At 49.1% G+C, this 16,138-nt stretch overlaps 1 protein-coding gene across 3 annotated transcripts in view; it reads right to left on the reverse strand.

Annotated features, from left to right (window-relative positions):
- Window positions 1–16,138, reverse strand: part of CDHR3 (cadherin related family member 3) — a 78,006-nt gene that overhangs the window by 51,260 nt on the left and 10,608 nt on the right. For all 3 annotated transcript variants that reach the window (XM_029956757.1, XM_029956765.1, XM_029956751.1), the window contains exons 3-4: window positions 10,929–11,094; window positions 7,855–7,952 (exon numbers count right to left, since the gene is read on the reverse strand). In XM_029956757.1, the coding sequence (XP_029812617.1) occupies window positions 7,855–7,952; window positions 10,929–11,094 (264 nt within the window). The remainder of the gene's footprint in view (window positions 1–7,854; window positions 7,953–10,928; window positions 11,095–16,138) is intronic.

Genomic DNA, 16,138 nt, shown 5'->3' on the forward strand with positions numbered 1-16,138 from the left:
ACCAATGCTTGTCAGACAAGCGCTTCGGTGTCCCCGCTGGGAATATTCCTTTACCACCACCCCAGGCTTCTCTATTTGCAGCCCATTGGCAGCTACCGTTTGCTCGGGGACACAAAGGCTTCAGTGTGGAAGACAGCAGCGGAGCCGAGCTTCCGGCCCCATTCCGCCTTTATTGTGCCACTGGTGTCGGGAGAAAGGAGGGCAGGAGGAAGCTGGCCCAGTTTCCTGAAATGTCAGGCTCCCTGGGGAGAGCAGGCCACCTCCACCCGGCCCAGGCTCCTTTGCTGCAGCTGGAGCCACAGGCAAATGGGGAGCCAACCTGTGCTGTGTTGTGGCCATCAGTTGCTTTCAGGCCTGCAGTGGGATCAAGGAGGAGAATTCAGCCTCCAGTCTCCCAAGAATAGAGCAGTCAACTTCCAGGGGCCAAGTTTCCAGAGGGAAGGAAGGACTCTCAACCCTCCAAGTCCAGGAATGCTGGTAGTTCAGCAAGCCACACGCCCCCAGATCCACCCTGAGGACCAACGGCATGCGGCACCTTCTTCCAACCGGGCTGTGGCAAGTTATAAATGTGATGCTGCGTGCCTGTTGTATTTTTCAGTGTAGACTGAATATTGCATAAAAGTCTCCATCCCTGTTCCACACCTATCCGAGCTCAGAGGTGGGAGGGGGGGGCAGGAGTGGGAGGGAAGGGTACCTAGGAGGGGAAAAAAAACACCGTAAAAATCCTACTGGAAGCCTTTAACTTGGCTCGGCTTGTCCCGTATGGTTAGGAGGGTGAGCTACATGGTTACGGGCAAATATTCGAACGTTCTTAAGAAGAGCCACAGTTACAAATTCAAAATGCTATGGCTATGTAATCCTTTACTGGTAAAGCTGCCGACGATACTATCCTCTCATGTTCTGTCATTCTTTTTCCATAATCAGCCTGGGTCCTAGTCTCTGATTCAGGCTTCACTTATCTTAAGGACAACAGTCCCCATCTATTCAAGGAAGTGTCTCTCTCTCGACACATGAACAGTCATCGGTGGTGATATATTTGGAATGGGAATTGTCCGATACCACTGTTTTCCCCCCGTTTCTTGAGCATTTTAACAAGAACCCGGAGTAGAACTCATTTTGCAAAGACTTCTGGTGGTGACTCCCAAGTTAGCAGGTGGATGCCAAGGGGAGCACTGAGCAAGTGGTGTGTATCAGTGTGTGTGCACGCGCGTGTGTGTGCTCACGAGTGGTGGGCGTGGAGACATGTGGGAAGCAGGAAGGGCACTGTCCGGGACATTGAGGGACAGGACACCAAGGGCAGAATTTGCCAGAACAATGTAGAAGGGAATGGGCAGGAGCTAGGCCAGTAGACCTCAGTTCTCACGAGAGTTATGGGGCCCAGGCAAAGCTCTCAGCTGGTCTGGAAACAAGGGGCTGCTCAAAGCACCTGAAAATTCCCAGCCAGCCCTGGCATCAAGGACCACTTTATTCCCAGGAAGATGGAAAGACACAGCTCGCTGCCACTTCTCAGAGCCCTGTGCAGATGGAGGCGGGGAGAGAATTACTCCCCCATTGCCCTCCTGGTAGCCCCACCAGTAGCAAGGTTATTTCTCTTTTAATTTAATCCTTTGTCTGCCCTGGTGAAGACAAAGCACAATTCACTTTATGCAAAAGTCCTTCCCTAATGGAAAGGCCAAGAGAAAGCTCCTTAATGGAGGAATTGCTGCACTAGATCACTTTGCCTCCAGCTGCGAAACTGATTAACGTCCTCAGAGTCTCGGAGGAGGCTTTGCTGCAGTCACGGTGGCCATTTCCGAGCAGAGGGGGAGGTGGAGTATGGGAGTTGGGTGGGAGGGGGTTGGATCTCATTGAACCTCCTTCAAGAAGTAGAGAAAAGGCTGGGGGGAGGGGGCCCAGAGGAGAAATGCCAGGAAAGGGAGTTATTCACATACACACCACGCTGAGCCCAGTATTAACGCATGCCTCTGAGCGTGCTTCACCTGTATCCCATCAGGACTCAGACAGAGCACGGGGAGGGGGAGCTGAAGCTGCATCCAAGTGCCTGACAGCACAAGCCACCAGCCACGGGCACCTGTGACTATCGAGCATTTGCAACATGGCTGGTCTGAAAGGAGGGGAGCTGTAAGTACGAGCACAATGAGTCCAGAGACCCACTCGAGGAAAAGGATGTAAAACATCTCATGAATCGTTTTTATGTTGATTACGTGTTAGAAAGGATAGTCGTTTGGATAGGAGTGTTTAAAATGTAAAAAGTATATTAAATTTAATCTCACCTATTTTGTTTTACCTTTTCAATGTGGCTACTAGAATATTTAAAATGATGCACACTGCAGTCATTTCTGGCTCACATGCTAACTATATTGCACGGTGCTGGCCCACACAATGAACAACGATATGCTATTAAAATTTCCTCAGAAAGGCAGGAGCAAATGCCAGTGGTCTCTGCATTCCCCACACTCTTACATTATCTGCGTTACACTATCAGTTCGGTAAGCTGCATGGGGGTTGCAGGATTTGTCATTTCAAAGGATTTGCGGATGCTAGAAATGTCCTAGAGCTAATTTTTAATCCGTTCTTCCTCCTCAGTGGTGCCCACCAGCAAGGCAACTCCTGGGAACCCACCAGGTAAGATGTTAGGCACAAACCCAGCCGAGGTGGCTTCATGCACCTGCTTTGGGGTTTCGTTTTCATTTTTGTTTTGTTTCTCGTGGGAAGTTGCGTACTTTAGTCATCACTCAGGCAATCTGCAACAGCCCCCTTCTCCCTGCACCTTCACCACTGATAAGTCTGACCTCTTTTACCTTTTTATCACATTATAGACCACAATCACCAAACAGAAAATACCACATCATGTACTGAAGGGAGTGGAGGTCACAGAATTGTCTTGCGGATCACATCTCCAGGTAGAGGGTTTGCCGCAGTGAGCAGCCAGCTTGGGGGGGCGGGGCGGGGGGTTATCAGCCACCCCCTTTTAGACTCTTCCCTCAGAAGTGTCCTTCCAGCCAGCACCACAGCAGTCTGTGTGTGACAAGCACCTCTTCTAGGTCTCAGCGCAGTAACCAGCCATCAGGTATTTTGAAATATAAACCTCTAGTTCCTTCAGACTTCGCAGTGTCCCTAGCAACAGGATCCCCTCTGATTATAGTTCATGATACCATTTCTTTCTTTTTAGTTTATTTATTTCTTTTGAGTGGGGAGGCATGAGCAGGGGAAGGGGAGGGCAGAGGATCCCAAGAAGGCTCTGAGCTGTCATTGAGGGCAGGGCTCCAGCCAGGAACTGTGAGATCACGACCTAAGCCCAAGTCAAGGGTCAGATGCTTAACCAACTGAGCCACCCAGTGACCCACACGATACCATTTCTTAAAACACACTCTTCCAGAGACCTGTGTCTTAAAGGATGGGTCCCCAAACACACAGGACAGCAAGCTTGTAATTGGCACCCTTCCCATCTTTATAGGTGCCGGCCTTGCTCACTGCATGGTTCTCCCCATGAACACCAGACAGTCCAGTTCTCCGTGTTGTGGTTGACACCCCAGCCAGGCCACAGAAATGACACGTTTTATGTAGGCCTTGTGAGGGTACTCGGCATAGATGCCCCTGTGTAATTAGCTGTCTTGTCTGTCGCCTTATACCACCCCCGATGGGCCTTTGCTGTAGATTTCTGCCATCATCTTCTCCTCCCTGGAGACAGAGCCACAGTTGCCAGCCCCCCTGCGGGTGTAGTTCTGGACAGCATGGCTCTTTGAGTTCACTGCAGGTTCCACATTAGTTAAACCCCCTCCCCCGGGGTGTTGTCATACTCTCAGTCTTTGGTCTGGTGGCGGTTGCAGATCCTGTTGGGGATGCTGTGCTGGTGGGTGTACCCCCACACCCACAGGTCATTGCTCCCTGCTCAGTAGCTCACACTGCAAGGGTGCACGCCAGGCTGCGCTGCCGGCTTGGTGGGGGTCATGCCCCCTTCTTCTTGCTGTGGATCCCATCTGCCACCCTGCCTATGGTGCTGTTGTGTGCCCAGCAGGAGCCTCAGTACCGGGAACTGTCCAGCTCCCAGAGACCCTGGCATAGTTGGCCCCATCCACGTTGCTGCAGTCCCAGGGGACAGGTGCTCATGAGGTCAAGGCTGGTCCCCCTGAGGGGGTTGCTGGCAGCTCCCTGGCCGGCTGAAGTGGGCCCAAGCCAGCAGGCCCCCCTCTCCCACCTCTAGTATCCTAGCAGCGGCAGCCACAGCCACAGCCCAACAGTGCCAGGGCTCCTGGCTCTGCTTTAGGCTCCATTAAAGCCTGTGCTTGCTTGTTCCATCCAGTGGTTCTCGAAGTGTGCAATGTCAGAATCACATGGGTGGTTTATGTTCCAGGAATCTGTGTTTTTTTAAAAAGCAGGCTACATATATTCTCACCCAGGAGCCCGAACACCTTCTGAGAAACCCTCTCAGGGTATTTGGCAAAGATGCAGATTCCCGGGCCCGTCCCAGGCCCAGACCGGAAACTCCGAGAGGTGCATGGGAAATTGGGGGAACCATGCCCATGGTTCTCAGCCCTGGCCCTGCAACAGATTCCCCCATGCTTGCAAAGACAGATGTCTGGGTCCCACCCCGCTGAGAGTCAGATGTGACTGTCCTGGGTTGTGACCCAGGCATCTGTCTGTTGTTTTTTAAAGTTCCTCTTCTGGTTTCAATTTACAGCCAACGTTAAGAGGCATAGTTTCGGTCAATAGTAAATGAACCCATCCCCTTTCTCCTTATATAAAGCAAAATATGTCATTGAATACCTCCGGAGCACCCAGAATAAAATGTCTAAGTACAAAGGCCGTGCTATGTCACTTCCTGAACTGCTATTCCTTTCTAGTCTGAGAAGGGTTCTTTCTAGATCATGCTCACTGCTCCTGTAGGCTGGAATGTTCTGCACAGCTGTTAGTTCTAGTGCAGATGTTAGACACTTCATTAACGCTTTCTGCTGCAATTGAAGGACCCCCATCCCCAATTAACTGCTAGCACGCTGCAGCTATTTCCAGGACGGAGGCCTCTGCAGCGGAGCTCAGACCTTTTTGGATGACACTACATTTTCTTTTAAGGGAGTGACACCTGCTGCATTTGTTCCCCACCTGGGCTGCTTCCTTTCCTCTGAAAGCATAACAACCTGATCTAGAAGGTGGTTTTATTTTACTTTTTAATGTTTATGTATTTATTTTGGGAGAGAGAGCGAGCAAGAGCACAAGCAGGGGGAGGGGCAGAGAGAGAGGGAGACACAGAATCTGAAGCAGGCTCCAGGCTCTGAGGTGTCAGCACAGAGCCTGACATGGGACTCAAACCCATGAACTGTGAGATCATGACCTGAGCCGAAATTGGCCACCGAACCAACTGAGCCACCCAAGCACCCCTAGGAGGTATTAAAATATTTTTTTAATGTTTTGTTTATTTTTTATACAGAGAGAGACAGAGCATGAGAGAAGGAGGGGCAGAGAGAGAAGGAGACACAGAACCGGAAGCAGGCTCCAGGCTCTGAGCTGTCAGCACAGAGCCCGACGCGGGGCTCGAACCCACGAACGTAAGATCTGACCTGAGCCGAAGTCGGAGGCTTAACTGACTGAGCTACCCAGGTGCCCCTAGGAGGTATTTTTAAAGGGACTGCTATGGCCTTATTCCCTCTGTATAATTTGGAAAGATATATTAAAGACGGAGATTTAAAACTAAACCTTTTTCATGACAGTTAGGAGATTCCTTCCACTTTGTCCCCACTGCATCTTGTATAAACTTTATAGCAATTACCTTATTGAATTATAATGGTTTGGTGTATGCATGAATGTCTCCCACCCAGACTGTAAACTTCCTGAGATACAAAGATTTGTGTTATTCATCGTTGGGTTCAAAGTATCTAACAGAAAGCCTGGCACATAGTTGATTCTTGGTTAATGTTGAAATGAACTAAATGGATAAATGAGGTACTATATTTTGGGTTGCTGACCCAACCGAAATCCTTCTTCCCTTTGTCACCATCAAGCCACAGTGGCCGTAGGACACAGTTCTGCCCAGTGAGAAGTAAACAGAAGTCCTCTGGTTAGGGACCCCAGAATGGTCTTTGTTTTCCTACCACAAAAGGTACAGACTGGGCTGGCCTGCTCCCTTCACCCTGTAGCCCTTCCTGCTTTTTTGTTGTTATTCTTCTTCCTGCCTGGAACTTAAAGGTAAAGCCTGGAGACCCAGCAGCCATCTTGTAATCATGAGTGAACCGAAAGAGGACAAAACCAACATACTGTGGGTGGAAGAACAGAAAGAAAGAGCCCAGGATTCTGAAGGCAGCAGATGAACCAGCCCTGGATGGCCTGCCTGCCTCTGCGAGGAAAAACAAAACCCCACATATGCCACTGCAATGATGTGTTCTGTTGTTTTCAGACCAACACGTTTATAACTTACATAACAAACATGTTACTCCTGAGTATGCATTTAAAGCACCTTGCATTGTTCTCAGCACATAGTAGGGACCCATTAAATGTTTGCATATTCCACTTATTCATGCAAATAGATCTCGAATAAATTATTTTTTTGGACTGAAGGGTCATCTTATGATAATAACAGTCTATTCCGTAACTTAAGATGTGCCCACTAATCTTAAAACAGCTTTGTTTCAGGCCCTGCTGACTATCGTATTGGCGCTTGAGGTTATCCCCAAGGCTCACTTCCTCGTGTTAGAAAAACTAGCCTTGTTGAGGCTGCAAATCATGCAGCAAACAGCCAAACAGCCTCCCGGTGTTACCAGTTCCCCGGGTGTCATATTTCAAGTCCTCGCTTTTCTGTGAGGTGGGATTTGCAGAGCGATGCCTGCTCCAAGGTTAGCTGGCTGGCTGGTGTGAGCCCTGGTGCTTTTCTGTCCAACTCAGGCTGCTCAGCTGCAGGGTGCACAGGCCACTCCAGGGGACAGAGCTGGGAGCCACAGCATCCCTGCCCTGGGACGAGATGAGAGGCCCCTTGGCCCAAAGGTTAGTGTTTACTTGGCTCCCCTGGCAGCTGCAGTAAGGGAGTGGATTTAAAAGGGAGAGAAGAGAGATCAGCCATCTCAGACTCAGCCTTGAGGCTCCAGGACCTAGACCCTGGTTTTTCTGTGGGCAATTCCTCCTTTTCTTTGGAATTTCTGGGGCTCTTTTAACTTTTTTTTTTTTTTAACGTGGCTCCAAACAGCATGACCTCAACTGTTGAAAAGGGAGTATAAATACCGGCCTTTGGGATACACAGTTTTCACTTACTTTTAAAAGAATGTAGCTGGGGTGCCCGGGTGGCTCAGTCAGTTAGGTGTCTGACTTCAGCTCAGGTCATTTGGTAATTCATGAGTTCAAGCCCCACGTAGGGCTCTGTGCTGACAGCTCAGAGCCTGGAGCCTGCTTTGGATACTGTGTCTCCCTCGCTCTCTGCCCCTCCCCCACTCACACTCTGTCTGTCTGTCTGTCTCTCTCTCTCTCTCTCTTAGAAATAAACATTAAAAATTTAAAAGAATATAGAGCTGGCTTTGTATTGATTTAGGATTTAAAAATACTGAGCAGTTTCATTATGCTAGGCACTTGCTAAGAGGCTTTCCGCGCATGATCTAACACTTACGACCCCCCATCTCTGGTAGGTGCTATTGTTCTTCCATCTTATAGATGGAGAAATGGAAGCTCAGAGAGGTTAAGAACTTGTCTAAGATCGCACAGAGCCATGAATCTAATCCCTGACCTGTCCCGACACCCGCTATACTCTGTGCTGTGGCAGAAGACAGCATAGTCCTCCCATTGCACTGCCTGAACCTCCCCCCACCGCACCGCCAGGCTCCAGGCTCCTGTGTCAAAGGCAGCACAGAGAAGTCCTTGTTTAACAAGGAGACTTACACTGAGGGGTATGTTTCGGTTTGTGTTTTCTGGATCGAAGGCCTCCACCTGATAAATGAATCCAGGATTTGCTCCTTCCACTATGTAGAGGTCTAGACCTATATCGGCATCCAAAGTGGAACAAGACGCATTTTATTAGATAAAGCAAATGAGGAATTTCGAAACCGGACAGCCACACACGGCCAAAGGGAACCGAGTGCCTGGCATCATGGGAAACAGGGACGCGGTAATAGGGGCCAAGAGTGAGCGCACCAGCCGGCCCGCGTGAGCGGATGGCTTATGGGAATTTACAAAGTACTCCGTGGCCAAGCTGGCATCACCTGTCCCCACATTTCCTTTACTGAGAGGTGACCTAGGGGAGGAGCCTCCGGCAGGAGCCTGGTTTCTGAGCCACTTTCATGGACAAATTCCTCTGAAACCCAGCCAACGTCACCTCCTGAAGCGCACTTAGCATCTCAGCCGAAGTGAATGACATGCAGAAGGAATAAGGGAGGGGGAGGCTACAGAGGCTCAGGGAGGGGACCAGAAATTGATTTCATCTATTTCAGAGTTCTCACAGCCAGGAGGAACCAGCCACTTGGCATCACCAGCCTTGCCCGAGGGGCATCTCTGTCCCTGAGAACCCGTCCTGCGAGAGGGCTGAGAACGTGCACATCGACTCAATCTTTGGAGGCACCGTGCTGAGGACTTACGTTTTCTCCCTTATCTTCATAACACCCTGGAAGGAGGTATTGTAATTATCTCCACTTTACAAATGAGGGAACAGGCTCGGGGAAGTTATGGAGCTGTCTCAGCTGGAATGGAGGTGAGGACACAAAAATTCAAACCCAGCCACCTGCCATGGGAGCTCCAGCTCTCATTCACCTTCGTCACTGCTCGTACTTCCATTCAATTCAGTATTTACTGAGTCCTCACTGCTGCAACAGGCACTGATCTATCTATGCAGCAGTTCACCAAACACAAAGCCCTGCTCTCGTGGGACTTGCATTATAGTGGGAAGATCCAGACAAAAGAAATGAGCAAAATACGTGAATGTTACTGAGCAATGTCACGGGGAAAATCAGGGAACGGAGTGTTGTGGGTTGGGTTCCAATGTGAAATGGAGTGGTTGTGGAAGTTTCGAGGACACTTGAGTCAAGATTCTTAGAGAAATGTAGGCGCCACAGTAGAGATACGGGGGAGGGGCAAAGGGTAAATGCAGACTCTGACAGGTGGTCCCTGGGACATTGGCAGCCTGGTGAGGAGGCCAGGATTGTGGGAGGGAATGTGTAGGAGAGGACACGGTGGAGGTTGGAGCAGCCTTGTCAGATTAGATCGCCTTAAGGGGTCTCTGGCTCTCCTTTTAAGGGAGATGGGAAGTTTTAAGCAGTGAAGAACCTTGATTTAACTGACGTTTCACAGGATCCTTCTGCTTCTATACAGAGAACAGATTGACAGGGTCCAGGGCAGAGCAGGCAGCCAGATCACCGGTCATTGCAATAATCCAGGTGACACATGACTGAGGACATGCGCCATGGTGGTAGTGATGGGGATGCCGGGCAGTGGTCAGACTGTGTAGACACAGTGGTGAGATTGCCTAATGGGTTTGATGTCAGGGGTGAAAGAGAGAGGAGCCAAGGCTGACTTTGAAGTTTTGGTCTGAACAACTGGAATGGTGGAGGTAGCAATAGCTAAAATGGGAAAGACAGGAGAAGCAGACTTGGGGGGTGGGGTGGGGGGTGGTAGGGGCCTGGAGTTGAGTGAGAGTTGAGGGTTTGGTTTGTGGGCCTGTTATGTTGGAAGTGTCATGTTCTGACACCAATTCCGATGTGGGGCAGATTTCCTACACCACCAACTAATCCTCTGACACCAGCTGGGAGTTCCACAATTCAACTCAGTTCTGGTACTATCTACCCAGAGACAGCATTTAGATTCCACAGGCCATGAACTCAGTCCCATGAGGCACACCCACCCCACCCCCCATTTCAGATGCCAATTTCAAGTTCAGGCTGTCACTTGTGCTTCTGACCCAGGAACTACAAACCTGAGTTTCCCACCATCCCCTCTTGGGGTTTGGTGAGTTTGCTAGAGAGGATCACAAGGCTCAAGAAAATATTTTACTTGCTAGATTACTGGTTTATGACAAAAGGATATAACTCAAGAACAGAGAGATATAAAGGACACATAGGGTATGATATGGGGAAAAGGGGACAGAGCGTCTATGCTCTCTGAGCACATTGCTCTCCAGGAAGAGAGAGTTTGTTCACCAATCTGGACATTTTGCCAACCTTACCCTTTCGTGGTTTTATGGAGGCTTGATTGCAAAGGCATGATTGATTACCTCATTGGCCATTGGTGATTGAGCTCAGTGTCCACCCTCTCCCCTCCCCAGAGGTGGGGACGGGGTGGAGGACGGGACTGAAAGTCCCAACCTTCTAATCACATGGTTGACTCCACTGGCAAGCAGCCTTCCTCCTTAGATTTAGGTGACCTGGGGGCATTCCAGATGTCACCTCACAGTATCCTAGATGCCTATTAGACATGGCAGATGGAGATGTCAGGTAAGATGCTAGGTGTTTGAGTCAGAGGTTCAGAAGGACAGATTAAGATAGAGGTTGTCAGTATGGATGGTGTTCAAAGTCATGAGCGTGAGTGAGATTGTGCAGGAAGATACCCTATGCTCCAGCCCTTTCTGGTGTCCCTGCTCTGCAGCAGACCCCAGTCACACACTGCCCTCCAGGGGTCCATGGAGAGAACGAACAGACCAGTCAATGAGGGCAGCACGCAGTGATGAGCCTCTGATAGGCTCAGCCCAACTTCCTCCAGAATGATCCACTGGAGGTCCCAGAGCCTGTTGCCTCCCCAGGTCTGCGAGGTTCCCAAGAGAAGTGACAGAGGTGAGGGACTTTGTAAGTTGCTGGGCATCGTTCCTGGGAGTCCTGTGCTGGAGGACATTTCATTTATTCCCTGCTCATTAAGCAGCTGCCTTTTCCAGGGAAACAGCTGCTTGCTTACTTACTTTACTGTTTTGCTCAGCCCCCTCCCAGGGTCCTCCCCGATGCCACCATCTGGGCCACACTGCATGTGTATCTTACCTTTTGCCAAGTTGCCTTGAAACTGAGGCAGCTCATTCACGTCTGTTACCTGGACGGTCAGGATCTGGAGGTCAGAGACACCAACGTCATCCTTAACGTAAATCTGCAAATCAAATATGTTTGGTCCCATTTCATAGTCTAGTTGTTCGTTCCCGCTGGTGACAACCTAAAAGCAAGTGCAGAATTCTTAGTAACCCTGTGGAAGAAGATATTTTGGGATGCATGCATTTTGCAAAGGGATGTTACTAGGAGGGGAGAAACCGGCAGTCTTTCCCTCACTGTCAAAGGAATGGGTTGTTTGCCTTAGTCCTGCCAACAGAAGCCTCATGACACCTCACTGAAGGGATTCCTGCTTGCGATGCCACTTCTCATAGGGAAGAAAAATATTTAGGTGACATCCTGGTTCCACTGACTGGAGATGGAAAGCCAGGAGTTAAAACCCTGTCAGTACTCAGGGTTGGCATCTCAGCGAGTCTACTCTGAATGTTGGGTTTTCTGACACCGTACTTTCCTGCGATTACCGTTAAGTTGCCTTGGCGCAGTATGCCATGCTAACTTTCCCAAGGCCATGTCCACAAATAAACAAGGGAAGGACACACCTGCAGAAGTAAGGAACAACATATACTTACATCAACATCCTGTTAGTGTTTTGTGCATTTCCACACATCTTTCCACTATTGGGAACTTGTCCTCCACACTGTGCTTTGGAAATGTGGGAGGGATACCAAGAACCAGGGCCAGAGGGACATCACCAGAATCTTCAGCAGGAACCCCAGTGGTCCATGAGGGGACGGTCCTGCTGAGGCTAACTGGAAGCCAGCCTGTGACCTCTCATGTCTACGTGCACACTCCTGCCACCAGCTTAGACCACGGAGTGCCCAGGGCCCTTTGGGACATCAAGGGCTACATTTCATAAATGTCTTAATTATCCTAATGGAACCTTTTGGTTATTAATAGGAAAGGGGCAGGGCGGCACTCTGTATCCTGTCATGAGTAGAGCACTTAGCTCCAATTTCACTTTCATGGCTGAACTTTGCTGTGACCTTGGGAAAGTCCTATACCTTTCCCTGGTTTTGTTTCCATGTGATTATAATTAAGTAAATAATCCTTGTCCTGGTTAAACAGGTGACATGTAAGATAGGGTATTATAACAAAGAATAGGGGGCAAAGTTCATTGTGAGCCGTGTTTAGTCAGGGAAGGCTTCATGGAGGCAGCTGTGCGTTTCACATCTGACTTTGCAAGATCTGGATTGGCTGAAAAAAGACAGACATAGATGTGAACGAGTACGTGCAGTGGAGGGAGAAAGTGTGGAGGAGGGCTGAGAGAGAAAAGGAGGCAGTCTTGTCACCAGCCGTGAGCAAGGATCAGCTTGGCACCCATGTGTGTATGCAGAGATGACCTTTCTCTGTGTCTGACGCCTGTCAGGCAAGAGGCAGCCTAAGTGAGGGGTCCAGAGCATAGACTCTGGAGCCAGGCCAACTGGCTTTAAAGCCCAGCCTTCCCATTCCTTAACCCGACAGTACCTCAATTTCCCTATCTGTAAAATGGGGATAGGAAGAGTATCTCCTTTAGAGGGTTGTTGTAAGGATGAAATGAGTGAGGCCACAGAATACTTAGATCACTGTTTGGCACTGAGCAAGCTCCCAGCAAATGAGAGCCAGGAACTGTGCAGTGAGAGTTTGTTCCCCGGAGCAGCCCCCTCTCTCAGGATCATCCATTCTGTTTCCTTGATTTAAACCAGAGCTTCCTGCTAAGCCCCGAGGCCTCTCCTGAACCCCAAGCTTGAACAGATCCTTTAACACGATATTACCTATTGACAGCCCCTTCTCCTTGGGAACTAGCTCTGATTCCCCAGAGGACAGAAACAATACTATCAAAAAAAGAGGCCAACATGTTACATCTTGGTGTCAGAGGAACTGGGTTGCTCTCAACACAAATGGGGAAGTCGTTTTTGCTGTTGATACCGGCATTTATTAAGCATTTATGTGCTGGGCTCTTGCCCAGCCATTTTGCTGAGTATCTTACTAAATCGTGGCAACAACCACAGGTTGGTAAAAAGTTCCCCGCGTTTCACAAGTAAGGAGACTAGGCCAGGGAGGGGAAGGCTCTCCAAAGGTCACTGCTGGGAGCCGTGGAGCCTCCATTTGGTTGCAGGCAATCCGGCTGCAGAGTTGTGATGAAAGACAATGTTTGGTGTCGGGCATGTTAAGCCTGAGGTCGTTCTGGTCAAAGCTGAGCAAATCTGCCAGTTGCACAGTGCTGGCGACGGTGGATGAGGAAATAGGAGAGTCCGGATGAGAGAGAGAAAGAGGGACAGGTGCAGGCCTCCACACGACCTCAGAGAGAAGTGCTTGCACACCTCCCCAGCTTCTCAGAGCTATCCTTTTTCTTTTTTTTTTTTATGTTTATTTATTTTTGAGAGATAGAGGGAGAGAGGTAAGAAAGAATGAGAATGAGTTGGGGAGGAGCAGAGAGAGAGGGAGACACAGAATCCGAAGCAGGCTCCAGGCTCTGAGCCATCAGCAAAGAGCCTGACGTGGGGCTTGAACTATGAACCTCAAGGTTATGACCCGAGCTGAAGTTGGACTCTTAACTGACTGACTAAGCCACCCAGGTGCCCCTCAGAGTTATCCTTCTTGCCGCTGCTATGGGCGAAAACCCCATGACTTATGATTGGCCACATGTGGCCAAATGGGGCTCTGACATCTCTTGCTGGGCAATAGTGAGTCAGTGCAAAGTAGGGGCTGAGAGCAAGAGTTCTTGGGCCAGCCTGCCGGATCCTAAGTTTCCAGTTGGCCACCAACTAGCTAAGTGAACTGGGCTCGTTGCTCGATCTCTCCGTTCCTCCGTGCCCCACCTCTAATGTGCAAAGAATGGTAATACAGCACTCCATGGTGCTGTTAAAAGGATTATTATCATTGAATTCACAAAACGTTTAGGGGGATCCCCAGTATATGGTAAATGTGCCACACACATGACTTGTTATCATTAAGTCATTGTTAGGAGTCCCCCTTACCTGCCCCCTGCCTCGAGAAGTCTCAGAACCTGTGTTTGAAAGCAGAGAGGCCTGGCCTCTGGCATGATTCAGAGGTCACCCTCTGAAAGCCCTGTACAACAGAGTCCCAAGGCCAACAGTGACCAGACCTCTGGGCCAGAGACCTGGACTTCTCCTGTAGACTCTCTGGTCAGCCCAAGGAGGAGTCGGTTTCTGCCACAGGAATGTTCTGTAGGCAGTGGACGTAGCTTCTGTGAGTGTTTTGGATTAGAGAAAAGGACTATCTTTTATTTATGGTTTTTTTTTTTTTAGTTATTTTTTAGAGACAGAGGGAGACAGTGAGAGCAGGGGAGAGTCACAGAGAGAGAGGGAGACACAGAATCCAAAGACAGGCTCCAGGCTCTGGGCTAGCTGTCAGCACAGAGCCTGACTCAGGGCTCAAACCCACGAACTGTGAGATCATGACCTGCGCCGAAGTTGGACACTTAACCAACTGAGGCACCCAGGTGCCCCAGACCCTTTTTTAAATGTTTATTTATTTTGAGAGAGCACGCACGGGGGAAAGGCAAAGAGAGGGGGAGGTAGAGAATCCCAAGAAGGCTTCACACTGTCAGTGCAGAGCTTGACACAGGACTGAATCTCATGAGCTGTACGATCATGATCTGAGCCAAAGTCAAGAGTTGGATGCTTAACCAACTGAGCCACCCAAGCACCCCAAGAATAGGATCTTTTTGGAGAGCATATTTGATGCTATTGAGTGGTTTCTGGGAAAAAGCAACCAATTCGTAAGAATAGCTTCAGGACTTGTGCATATGTCATCAGTCCTTGTACTGGCACAGGGCCCAGGAGGGCGCCAGAGTTAGGACAGTCGCCTGAACACTGGAGCCCACATTGGTTGAGGTGCTAAGAAAGTCACCATCTCTAGAGGTCAGGAATAGGATGGAATTCTTCCTTGACTGAAAGCCCTGTGTGAATCCCATTGAATGTGGACAAGGCAGGTCCTTCCATCTGATGTGGGGGCTCATCAAAACAGCAATGGTGTGCATGGTAATGTAGGAGAAAGAGGCTAAGCCTGGCAGTCAGGAGACCTGAGTTAAGTTCTTATTTCACCTTTTATGGCTATGTGATCTCAGATAAGTCAGTGAAATTTGCTTGTCTCTTTATGATCTTAGTTCTAAAATAGGAATAAAGCATTTTTTATTTGATTTTTTTTAAGAGAGAGTGCAAGCAGGGGAGATGGGCAGAGGGAGAGAGAGAATCTCAAACAGGCTTCATGCTGAGCATGCAGGGCTCAATCCCACTACCTTCAGATCATGCCCTGAGTTGAATGCAAGAGTTGGACACTCAACCAACTGAGCCACCCAAGTGCTCCAGGAATAAACCACTTTATACAGTGATAATGATAATGTCAGTGTCAGTAGTAATGATCAAAAGATGAGGATGCATATCTGAAGCTGCCCAGTCGCCATCACCATTAAAGGCCTCACTCTCGGAGCTGAGGGAGGGAGCTCTTAGTGGGAACAGCCCAGATGTCTGTCAACTGACGAACAGATGAACAAAATGTGACCTGCCCGTATGGTAGAATACATTTCAGTCACAAAAAGGAATAAAGTACTGACCCATGATACAACATGGGTGACCCATGAAACTTTTTGTCTTCAGGGAAATTAGCTAGACATTAAAGGCCACATACAATATAAGTCCATGCAGAGACGATGTCCAGAATAGGCAAATCCATTAAAACAGAAAGGAGATAAGTGGGTAATAGGGAAAAAGGGTGTGACTGCCAATAGACTAGGGGTTCATTTGGGCGTGATGGAATGTTCTGAAATTAGATTGTGGTAGTGGTCTGTGAATACTCTAAAAACCCCTGAATTGTACATTTTAAACGGGTGACTTCTATGCAGTGGGAATTCTTTTTTTTTCCATAATATTTTATTGTCAAATTGTTTTCCATACAACACCCAGTGCTCTTCCCCTTAAGTGCCCTCCACCATCACCACCACTTCTTTTCTCCCCTCCCCCTTCCCCTTCAACCCTCAGTTCATTCTCAGCATTCAATAGTCTCTCAAGTTTTGCATCCCTCTCTCTCCCCAACTCTCTCTCCCTCCTCCGCTCCCCCTGGTTCTCCATTAGGTCTCTCTTGTTTTCCTGCTAGACCTATGAGTGCAAACATATGGTTTCTGTCCTTCTCTGCCTGGCTTACTTCACTCA

This window comes from Suricata suricatta, chromosome 2, assembly GCF_006229205.1.
Source record: "Suricata suricatta isolate VVHF042 chromosome 2, meerkat_22Aug2017_6uvM2_HiC, whole genome shotgun sequence".
In the NCBI taxonomy this organism is placed as follows: Eukaryota; Metazoa; Chordata; class Mammalia; order Carnivora; family Herpestidae; genus Suricata; species Suricata suricatta.